Source organism: Simochromis diagramma, unplaced genomic scaffold (genome assembly GCF_900408965.1).
Source record: "Simochromis diagramma unplaced genomic scaffold, fSimDia1.1 OVJJ01000747.1, whole genome shotgun sequence".
In the NCBI taxonomy this organism is placed as follows: Eukaryota; Metazoa; Chordata; class Actinopteri; order Cichliformes; family Cichlidae; genus Simochromis; species Simochromis diagramma.
The window spans coordinates 384,711-396,785 of record NW_024386897.1 but is presented as its reverse complement, the minus strand read 5'-3'; the positions used below and the strand labels follow the sequence as shown (position 1 = coordinate 396,785).

The 12,075-nt window shown below is 40.7% G+C and overlaps 1 protein-coding gene across 3 annotated transcripts in view; it reads left to right on the top strand.

Moving 5' to 3' along the window:
* The window catches only part of LOC120735047 (E3 ubiquitin-protein ligase TRIM35-like), a 51,872-nt gene that overhangs the window by 17,956 nt on the left and 21,841 nt on the right, over nt 1-12,075 (top strand). Inside the window, exons 2-3 of one of the 3 annotated variants that reach the window (XM_040034216.1) lie at nt 4,737-4,873; nt 4,975-6,448. The exons of the other annotated variants lie outside the window; for them this stretch is intronic. Of the exons in view, the coding sequence (XP_039890150.1) occupies nt 4,992-6,374 (1,383 nt within the window). The 5' untranslated portion in view covers nt 4,737-4,873; nt 4,975-4,991 and the 3' untranslated portion in view covers nt 6,375-6,448. Of the gene's footprint in view, nt 1-4,736; nt 4,874-4,974; nt 6,449-12,075 lie in introns of those variants that run through there. 3 annotated transcript variants of the gene reach the window in all.

The following is a 12,075-nucleotide window of genomic DNA, read 5'->3' as shown; positions in this document are numbered from 1 at the left end:
TAACTTGTTCCTTATGCTGTCTTGTTACTTAAAAAGAAATGATGAACTACTCCCCTCTGTCTGCAGGGAGCGAGCAGAGTTGTAAAACTACTGATGGTATATAGTGTACCATACCTTCATGAGTAATTATTAAACTGTACTGTACGCAAAAATAGTGTGTTGTTGTAAAAACGATGCAAAAAATGCAGTTAACAATAGAAGAGATATCATAATAATTCTTAAAGAAAGTCAATGTGTCACTGAGTACAGTTTCCTTCACCCATGAAAAGGCACTCAGGAACTGGTGCAAACTGAGAGGAAGAACTCTGGCATACACAAAGCCACAGCTAAATCAGAAGACAAGTCAACAACTTGTGTGATAGGCACAAGGCACAAGCGATGAACTGGTAAAGACGGGAAGAAGGTGTTATGAACTGATAAATCGAAATCTGAAATATTTTGTACATCACACAGTGGTTTTTCAATATGTGGCATCAAATGTCAGACATGTAGAACACGTGATGGGACTGTTGCCGGGCCCATCAAGTTGTTTTGGGATGAACTGGACAGAAGGTTAAAAAGCACCCAACAAGCGCTACCCATTTATGGAAACGTTTGCAGCAGAATTGGGAAGAAGCTTTTGAAGAACATCCCCAAAGTGGGATAAACGTTTCGTCACTTATCCAAATGACTTCTTCAGTCTCAGCTGTCTACAGGTTTGACCAATCTTATAAACAGTACATTTGCACAATGACTGAAGCTAGCTGAATGAACAATGAAATGTTTCTGCCACTGAAAATGCTTTTTCCAGATGAAGAAATCAACCTTTTGGGATTTACCTACCCAGATGACTGACCATGCATCAAGACCTTTCAAAGAATATTTTGTTTCCACTGTAGAAAGAATAACACTAGTGTGTTCAGCTGTCATAGGTGTCAAATAGGTTACTATTTTGATTTAAAAGTCTAGAATAAATTTTGATTACAAATGGATCCTGTGATTTTGTTTTTTAACCTCAGTTGTTTATTTGTTCTGTGCTTTCATTTCAAAATACAAAGACACATTAAACTGCTTGGGTTTCAGTAAGACTCTGGAAGAATTGGGGCTTTTGACCAGAGTGTGTATATATAGAGAAAATATATAAACTTCTGAGTAATATGTAAACATCTGTTTTCAAAAGAAAGAAGCTGCTGATAAAAACCACAGTTTTCAAAAAATTGTAATCAATAAACTGTAATAACAATAACTGGGGGTGAAGGCGGGTGGTTGGGGGGGTGCGGGGGCTCCATTCCAAACTCATTTATGGTGGTTCATTATTCTATTGTGAGAGTATAAATTCAGTTACAATATGACGGTAATAGAGAAAGAACTTCTAAATTTTAAAATTTCAAGATTATAATGAAATTTCAGCAGCAGTGTCAGTCCAGCAGACTGCAGAGTTTTCTCCAACTGATACCAGTCCAGCAGACTGCTGGCTGCAGTCCAGCAGAGTACAGGGTACAGTTCAGCAGGCTACAGTCCAGTATCTTATAAGCCCTGCTGTAAACAAACACATTTTTAAGATATTCTCATTTTTTAAAATGGAACACATATTTTGAGAAATATGAAAGGAAGATGAGCCGATGAGGTGTAACACCTGATCTTTCTCTAGTTTTAACACCTGATGCACTGGGTGCATTTTTAGGTAAATAGTTTGATATAACTTTGCTGTTTGCAGTTTTTAACATATTTTTTTTAAAAGATTACAGTTTATATTTGCATTTCAAGTTATAAAAATCATTTTTTTTAAACATGTATGTGATTTTTACAGTAAAAAATACACTTTTTCTACTTTTTTCTACTTGTATTTTTTTTTTAGATTGTTTGTGTTAATGCAGCATGTCAATGAACAAATAACTGTAAATTTAGACATTTGATGTTGTATGGAAAAGAAAGATACCAAACAAGGCAAGGCAAATAGTTTTTAAAGGTGAAATATAAAGGTAAAATCAAAAGTTGTCTGAAACAGCCAATTATAGCGTTATAGAGCAATGGACAAGCAACACAGCGAACATAAGAGGGCGACTTAAAATTTGCCTCTTCCATTCTAAGTTTCAAACCCCAAACCAATGAATTACAATCCAATTGGCTTTCCATACACAGCTGACATGTCAGACCTGCAGAGATGGGAAGTAACAAAGTACAAATACTTCGTTCCTGTACGCTGAAGTACCATGAACACAACGTATTACATTTTTGAAATTGTAGGGATTAGAAAGTACAGAAATTTGTTTAAAGTTGTTGGGGGGGGAGTAAAATTTTAAGTGGCAGGTATATCAGCAAGAACACAAGCTGTTTGTGTGCAGTCTGTCACATTCTGCAAGCTGAAGGTAAACCTGCTATATTTCCCAGAATGAGAGGGAACGTCACTCAGAGATGGAAAAAGCAGAGGTGATATTTAGAGGTAAGGACTGCTTAGTGGGAACTGAAAACATTTACATTTAAAACTTACATGCAATGTCTTCTTTTCTTAAAATCAGATTTTGTGTTTGTATATGATGATGATTCAGGGCATTGAAGATGATAACAGTGGGGATTATATTCTTAAACTTAGTTACAGCGCTTTCAGAAAGACATCTACTTTGATAAAGTCTACTCTTCACTGCTGTGTAATCAATTATTGTAAATGTTATCAGGAAATGATCAGACAGGAAACACTGTTAAATGTTCAGTTTCTTTGCCATATGTTAAAACAAGATCTAGAGTGTGATTAAAGTGGTGGGTGGGTTCTTTTACATTTTAATCTACTGTGGATCTCCTTTTGTGGTGTTCCTGATGGACAGTGTTGGGAAGGTTACTTTTAAAATGTATTCCACTACAGATTACAGAATAAATGCCCCAAAATGTATTTTGTAGCGTATTTCGTTACGTTACACAATGAAAGTAACGTATTCTGAATACTTTGGATCACTTAATATATTATCATGCTGTTTACAACTACATGAATGTACTATTGCTGTGTTATTTATTGCTATTACTGAAGGTTACTCGTCATACCAATACCAACTAGATTTTTAAATCTGAATATAAATGAGTAACAGTAGGTGGACATTAGGTAAGGCTGCACTTATTGCAGTGATCTCGTATAGAAAACTATTCAGCGCGTATATAAAACAGGTCTGCGACTCCGAACCGTAGTAAAGGGACCTCTGGCTAATACGTTGGGTCCGTGTTGGGCTCGTAGCCAAAAACTAGCTTTACTTTGTTGTGTGGGTCAACTTTTCTTGCGAGAGACAGAGAGAGGCGTTGAAAGGCTGCTCCAACGGAACTTATTGTTTCAGAGGAAAACACGAACACGGTGTACAGTCGAGTCTTAATAGCTTACTTACAACTGGGCTCGTCAGGCACTCTTCTTGGCTGCAGTGGTTATTATTATATTTACATGCTTCCAGCTCGTTTCTGCTCGATGACAACTCGTACTTTTCCTTTTTCTCCCTCCCTCGCTCACAGACATATAACAGGTATAGCAGTCCATTCTCCCTGCAGCACGGACTACACTGCCCATGAGGCTACATTCTTTAGGGTGATGCCTGTAACACTCTGCCTGTTGCCTTCATATTAAATCATTTAAAAAAATATTTCTTCACGTCATTATGAGACGAGAGATTGAGACACAGACATTAGAGCCTCTTAATGTGTGTTTTGTTTGGGTTTCCAACGGTGTGTAAGTACCAAAAATAGTAACTGTATTCTAAATACCACCTTTTTAAACGGTAACTGTAAAGAAGTACAGTTACTCATATTTTGTATTTTAAATACGTAACAGCTGTACATGTATTTCGTTACTTCCCAACACTGGCTGCAGCTGATGAAAACAGTGCATTGTGTTTGATGGAGGACTGAAGTGTGTGTCCAGCTGAGCTCTCTGTGTGCGCATATTTACAGATGCTGATAAACAAATGTTTGTCTTTGGACCCTGTTACTGATCAGGACCTGCTGTGTGTTTCCTGTCCACAGGTCTGGAAAGAGTCGCACTTCCTGCTGTGGTTCAGATGTTCAGCGTGTTGCTTTGTTTCTCACATGTTGGCTCAACAGTCTCTGCTGCTGTGGGCTGATGTCATGCAGCAATACAGCTGCTCAACATCTGGCCTTGTTTTGCTCCATCAGCAGATATTTGGCTTTTAGATCACATGATATTTGCATGCAGCCTTCAAAGACGTGTGGAGAATTTATTATTTCTTTGAAAGATTTTTTAGTGAATAACAGAAAAAAGAAAGTAAGAGAAATTTAATTCTATAAAACAGTAAAAATTCCACACACATGTAACTCACCACTGTGTGAACATCACAGGGGAGAAATCGTTTCTCTGAGTCAGAGATGAGTGTCAGTAACACAAAAGTAACACTCAGTGTCATGCAGTGACTTTTACACAACCAGATCACATGAACCAACTCACACTAAAACATGCATTTTGCTGCACTCTTTACACTTATTTCTTTTCTTTCTGCTCTTTTATATATTTTGTAACAGAACAAAAAAATATTTTATATCAGCAGCAATTTTCCTCAAACTGCTGCATCACAGCTTTCATGCTCTGACCTCCATGTGAAATGAGATAAAAGCTCTTTATCAGTAACTTATACAACTTCTGGCAGGTTAATGTCTGAACTTTGGAGTGAAACACACCGTTAGTTAAAAGTCAAACAGCAACATTTGTCTCCTCCCCTCACGTCACTCAAATGCGACAAACCAGGAAACAGGAAGTTCTTCGTCCTCAGTAAAGAGAGACGCACAGACGATCAGACTGAGCTCAGACCAAACTAGCAGCTTCCTCTGAGTGAGTCCAGCTACAGGAGAGAAACGTGGAAAACTCCAACACTGCTGCTTCAAGCTGCTGACGCTCCACACACTGAATGTGAGTTTGAGCAAAAACACGACTCAAAGGAAGTTTCAGTGAAGGTGGTAGAGGAGGGAGGGGAGCCAGGACTGACTGTACTTCCTGTCTGCTGTTTTCAGCTTCACTCACAGACTCAATGGCTTCCAGATCAGAGGAGGATCTCTGCTGTCCGGTCTGTCAGCAGGTCTTCAGAGATCCTGTTATTCTGTCATGTAGCCACAGCTTCTGTAAAGACTGTCTGAATAGATGGTGGAGAGAGAGACCAACACACGAGTGTCCAGTTTGTAAGAGAAGATCTTCAAGGAATGATCCACCTTTAAATCGAGCTTTAAGGAACCTGTGTGAGTCGTTCTTACAGGAGAGAGATCAGAGAGCTTCAGAGGCTCTCTGCAGTCTGCACTCTGAGAAACTCAAACTCTTCTGTCTGGACCATCAGCAGCCAGTGTGTCTCGTCTGCTGTGCCTCAGAAAAACACACCAATCACAGATTCAGACCCATCAATGAAGCTGCACAACAACACAAGAAGGAACTTCAGGAAACTCTGGAGCCCTTAAAGAAGAAGTTAAAGGTTTGTGAAGAAGTTCAAGTGAAGTTTGATCAAACAGCAGAACACATTAAGGTCCAGGCCCGACACACAGAGAGGCAGATTAAGGAGCAGTTTAAGAAGCTTCACCAGTTTCTAGCAGAGGAAGAGGAGGCCAGGCTGGCTGCACTGAGTGAGGAAGAGGAGCAGAAGAGTGGGATGATGAAGGAGAAGATGGAGGCTCTGAGCAGAGAGATAGCAGCTCTTTCAGACACAGTCAGAGCCACAGAGGAGGAGCTGAGAGCTGAAGACGTCTCATTCCTGCACAACTACAAGGCTGCAGTGGAAAGAGTCCAGCGCTGCCCCCTGCTGGATGATCCACAGCTGCCCTCAGGAGCTCTGATAGACCAGGCCAAACACCTGGGCAACCTGACCTTCAACATCTGGAACAACATGAAGGACATGGTCTCCTACACTCCTCTCATTCTGGACCCAAACACTGCTCATCCAGAACTCATCCTGTCTGAAGATCTGACCAGTGTGAGAGAAGGAGAGAGGCAGCAGCTTCCTGATAATCCAGAGAGGTTTGATAATTACATCTCTGTCCTGGGCTCTGAGGGCTTTAACTCAGGGACTCACAGCTGGGATGTTGAAGTTGGAGACAGTACATGGTGGAGACTGGGTGTGTTAGAAGACTCTGTGAGGAAGGGAGACATAAAGTCTGGATTATGGAGAATAGGGTTTTACAAAGGTAAATACTCAGCACACTCACCATCAGCAGAATCTGTTCTCTCAGTCCAGAAGAAGCTCCAGAGGATCAGAGTGAATCTGGACTGGAACAGAGGAAAGCTGTCGTTCTCTGATCCTGATACTAACACACACATACACACCTTCACACACACTTTCACTCACAGGATGTTTCCATACATTCGCACTAATGGTCAAGCAAAGGTGTGTCCGTTGAAGGTGTCAGTGTCAGTGCAGCAGATGAGTTGAGGATGATGATGTTTCTAATGTTGTTTCCTGTCAGTGAGTTGAAGCTGTTAAACTGCAGCTGTCCTCCTGCTGCCTCGTTGTTCCAAAGCTCTTTGTTTCTCTTTTAGTTTCACTGTTTCTTTCTGTTTCTGCTGTCCACCTTTTCACATGGAAAATCATTTCACTGTTTCTCACTGAATGACTCCCCAAACTAGATTTGAAATTCTATCAAGTTTCTAATCATTACAAGTGATTCATGTTTCTATTTGATGTGTAAATGGAGATGATTTAGTTTGCTGGGATATGGACTGACATGTGTTGAATGGGAGGAGCAGTTTGTTGTTGTCTTCTTGTCTGTTTATGACAACAATAAATATGTTGTTGAAACAATGATTCATGTTTAACTCCATATATGAAATGTTTCTGATCTTTGAATTCTGTTTGATTAAAGACTTTCTTCATGACACAAATGAGATTTCAGTGTATTAATAAAACTAAATAAGCTCAGAGTTGAAAGGCTGGAGTATTATGTACGTGCTTCACTGTCAGGATCTTCAGGGGGATTCAAAGGGAAACATCAAACTGCTGTAATGAGATAAACTAGTTGGGCTGAACACACTTATCTGTAGTTTGTCTCCATCCAGGATCATCAGAATATAATGAACATGTGTGAAGAGCCACAAAATGCTGCTGCCCTCTCAGCATGATGAGCTCCAGCCTTTGTTAGCAGGACAACAGGAAACATGAGACAACTTTCAGAGACAGTAACCAACTGTGGCCACAAGATGGCAGCAGCTGATCTGAGATCCTTTATTGGACAGAACGACTCTGCTCTGTGACGTCATCAGAGAGACGGCCTTCACTCTGATAGATCTGACGTCATGTCTGCACTGCGATGATGAAAGCTGATAAACACATTGTTATTTATCCATGAAATCACCTCTGTCCTCTCAAGTGTAGCTGTTTACAGAGCTGAAGAAGTCCTTCATCATCAAAACAGACAAACATGTTTCCTGTATTAAGTGACGTCATCCTCACTCTGACCTCTTACATACATTCTGTTCAGTTTTCCTGCTGTAAGAAATAAACTGTGTGAAAATAGAAATGCAGGGAAACATCCATTAATCACAGCTGAGCCGTTTGTTTCTGACTCACATTCAATGAGGCTTCAGGTGTAAATACCTCAGAAGTGTTTGTGAGTTCAGTAGAACCAGACCCAGTCGACCATCATGGCCTCCACAGCACTACACAATGCAACAGAAAGGCCTTCATCATCTGCTGAACCACCTCTGAACCACGACGCTCTCCCTGCATCTAAAAGCTGTTAGTCAGGATGAGATGCTGCTGTGATCGCTCACAATTTACCTGTGAGACCTTTGTAAATATTGTCTTTGTTTCTGAAGGAAACACCTTTAGTCTGTTTGTATTTGGAGTGCAGATCTGGGCGTCCATCACTTTAACCTGCACACGTTTAGTTATTGAGTGTAGTTGATGTTTGGCAGCATTTTATAAGTGACAGTTCATGAACGGTGAAGGAACAGAGGACGCCTGACCATCCTACCTGTGTCAGTAAGAAGACTTTCATCACAACTTCACAACTTAACACAACTGAAACCTGAATCCAGTGTTGCATAGTTTACTAACAGTGTGTGCTGACACTGAAGTTAGCAGTTTGTTTCCTAACAGCTGCTGGGAAAGAAGAAACAGGAAAACATGGCAGAGGCAACTGTTTCTGTTAGTTTCTGTTAGTTGGACACTGCTAGCACGGGGCGCCTCCAAAAACGCAAAGCAGGAGATGAAGCATCGCTGAATATGTTTCCAAACCAACTTCATTCTAAGCCAAAGACTAGAAAATATGGTGAAGCAAATCTTCCCTTTGGCTTCACCTGCACAAGTGCCGAGGTAGGTCTCCCTGCAGGATTGGTTTTCCCTTCGTCGGGAGCAGCGCTGGGCTGTTTAAATCACAGACAAACAGGATCCCACATTCTTGATTTTTAGTTCACAAACACTTGTTGTAATGACTAACTACTCCTGACATGTTGGAGATGTTTGCTCTTTATACAGTAAAGTTACAGCGGGATACAAATAATATCAGGCTGATCCTGCCACGATTTGTTCCCTCGGTTCAAATCACAGACAAACAGGATCTCACAGCTGTTTATGTTTTTAAACCCATTTTGCACAGAGAGGCATTTTTTGGGAAATTTATTGATAGCAATGTTGAATATTATTACACAGGAAAAAAACAACTACAGTAAAATAATCACATCGTGACGCCTCTGTCTTTGTAAAAGGAGGGACAGTAACTATGTGTAAAACCTGCAGACAGTCAGATTAACAGTATTTTGTCTCTATCTGCCATTCTGCAACTCATCTCACGTTGCGTGACGAACTCTGTATTCCTCGTCCACACGTAAACGCAAAAAAGGAGTTTTAAAAAAGCTCAGTTTTCTGTGATTTTAAACACCGTTTACGTGGACGCAACAGCTGCGTTTTCAAAAATACCCGTGTAGGTGCGGACGTAGCGTAACAGAGTTAGTAGTTTATTTTCTTACTACCTGTAATTTATTGCAGATTACTTGTATTTGCTTAATTGTTTACTAAATGTTTGAGTTGTGAAATAAACTGCAATGGAGCAAAATATGGGTGTGTGTGGTTGGAGGATGTGTTTGTGCGCGGGGGGGGATTTTTCTTGTAAAACAAAGGGGGGCCCAGCAAAAAAAGTTTGGGAACCACTGGTTTAAACGATGTTAGCACAGAAATATTAGCTTCTGTCATGACTGATGAAGTTACTAGTTAATAAAGTTTCCAGTAAAGTGATTAATCACAGCCACAGATTGACAGCAAATATCTCGATTAGCTTCAGTGCATCTGTAATAAATATGTGCAAGTTTCAGTGCTTCGTTTAAACTGTATGATACTTATACTGACCCAGGGTCAGTGTAAAATACAATCCTAGCTGTGTGAACAAAGCCTGGCTCCTTTAATCCTGCATGACAAACCTCAGGATGCAGGTTATTATTACTCTTTCCTGCTGGCACACCTGTCACACCTGAGAGTCAGCTAGAAACTTACAGTGACGTGGACATCATGCAAAGACTGCCAGACTCTGTAATACTGCAAATGATCAGTGACTCAGGTTATCACTAAACTTTAAACGGTACCTCTGTGTCTCTGTGTGCTGAACATTTAGGATTGAGTCAGGCTGCATCAGCTGAAGCTGTTATTTGTATATATCAGTATTTTTTATTCAGGTGTGGGGAAAATACGTAAGACTGCAGTGAAGCGATGCACCAGATTAATCCCTGGCCAAAGGTATCGTACTTAAATCAGACTACTGATCCAGCCACATCAGCCTTTTGTGAGGTCTGTTTAAAGTTGACTAAAAGTGAACTGCAGGTTCCTGAGAGGTGGACTGTGAGCACAGAAACACATGTTCATACATACAGCTGCAGCAAACTTACATTTATTTTAAATAGATTTGTTACTCTGATGTCTGTCTCTGTGTTAGTCCTCTGACAGACTGGTGACCTGTCCAGGTGTGCTCTACCTATGACTACTGGGACAGGCTCGAGCCTCTGTAATAGAATTTTTCTGATATTCTCACTTAAAGTATTTAAGTGCTTATGCATATGCTTAGTTGTGACACTGTTATAGACTGTTCAGTGAAAGTTTCTAAAACTAGATGAACTTACTTCAGCGTCAGCAGTTTGAGAAAACAACTCCCTTTACAGGTGCTGATAAGGCCAAGGGCACAAAACAGCTTAACCATTGATCCGTTGAAGTGTGGTAGGATCAGTTTGTAACTTCCTCCCTCTTCCTTGGAATGCATAAAGGAGTAGGAGCACCACTTCTGTGGCAGCGCTGACATGACTGAACTGTGATGTTTGATGTGTGTTGGCGCAGTAATAAATAGCTTGATCACAGCTCTTTCTGTGTTGCAGACTTTATTTAAAAAATTCCACGACACCCCCCCCCCCCCCCTCCCACTGTGAACATGAATTGAATATTCAGAAGACATTTGTTTAAATAGTTCTACAAATCTGAGCTGTTGGTGTGTCCTTGGATTGTGTGGTAATAATATTAGAGCCTGCAATCTTTCTTACTGAATCTCTACTATGAGTCATGTTACCTGAGATTAATTCTATGTTTACCTGTCAGCCTGGACGAATGTGCTGTGTGAAGAATGTAAATCAAATCAGATTCAATTCAATTCAATTCAATTTTATTTATATAGCGCCAAATCACAACATAAGTCGCCTCAAGGCGCTTCATAGATACAGAGAAAAGATCAGATCTGAACTGCGTACATTTAAGGAGCCTGGTCATATTTAATTGTAATATGAACCAATGATTTTCTGATTGCTGATTCCAAGAGAGTCTTTGTGGAAATCCTGTTTTTGTCATTTTAATTCTCTTCTCTGTTTCCCAGAACAGTTCTCCACAGTCACTGTCCACATGGGTCAGTGGGACCAAGAAGCACTCTGCTAATGTGGGACTCTGACCAGCAACATCCAGCAAGACCCAGACAGCGTTTTCTATCTCCCAGCTGGAGTTCTTTGTTTGTCTGTGATGGAGAGTCAGATTTTTGTTGAGCTTCACACTTTCAGAGGTAAGTCAGTTTGCAGAGATCCCTCCCACCCTGGCTTTTATGTGCTAGATTTCTGTTGACATATGAATCAGTCAAATGAGGCAGGTAGTGTTTATTGTGTAAACAGATGGGTTTAGAATTTAGTAACAATTTTCTGTAAGCTAAGCTCTGCTTCTAAAATAAATATTTTCATGAAACACTGACAGATGATCACTTGCCACACATTATTTCAGGGTTCAACAGTCTTGGTCCTAAAGCCTTATACTGGATAAAGGATAGATACATTCATAGTGCTTCCACAATGAGTGAAACGAGTATGGTTGCCAAGTGAAGAACGAAGAAAATGGAAAATCAAGTAAATGTTAAAGTTGACACAATGTACAGCAAGATAAGGTGTGAGCTAATCCGAAGTTTAGGTGTGGCAACAATTACAATAGTTCTGCTGGAGGATTCTTCCTCTTAAAAGGGGATTTTTCCATCCCACTGTGGTTAAGCATTTGCTCATAGGGGATCAAAGGGTTTTGAGGGTTTGTGTCTAACACTGTGGGGTCTTTAGCCTTTTGTTAGGTTAGGTACAGAGTTTTTGGCGTTTTCTTCACCAGCCTCCTTTACTGGTGAAGAAGGTGGCACCCAGCAGGACAAAAAAAAGCCTTGTAAAGGCCAGATGAACTCAAATTGAGACAACTGCTAACATGCAACAGCATCCGCCCAGGGTAGTAGTTGGTTAACTGCATTTGCGTCCTTGTTCCCAGTGATGCTCATATCATTCTCCTCATTCCTAAACTCTGCCTCCTCAATGGAAGACATGTCAGTGGGTTTAAGTATTCCTTCGTCTGCCTTGTCTTCAGTTGAGGTCCACAGTGCCCTGGCTCAGTTTATACCCTGTGAGTGGAGCACTTGTTTGCCCTTCTGAGTCACTTGACTATTTGTCAGAATTGCTTTGAGGCAGACCAGAAGTCTTTTTCAATTGCCTCACTGAGCTCACAAGAGGCCACATTAAGCTTGTCCAGTACCTATTAACTGCTTCTCTATGCTAACCAAGGACTCCTGAAAGGACTTCTTCTTCAGCTTGATGGCTCCAGAACAAAACCTTGGCAATCAACAACCGCACGCTGCTGGTTGTCAGAACCC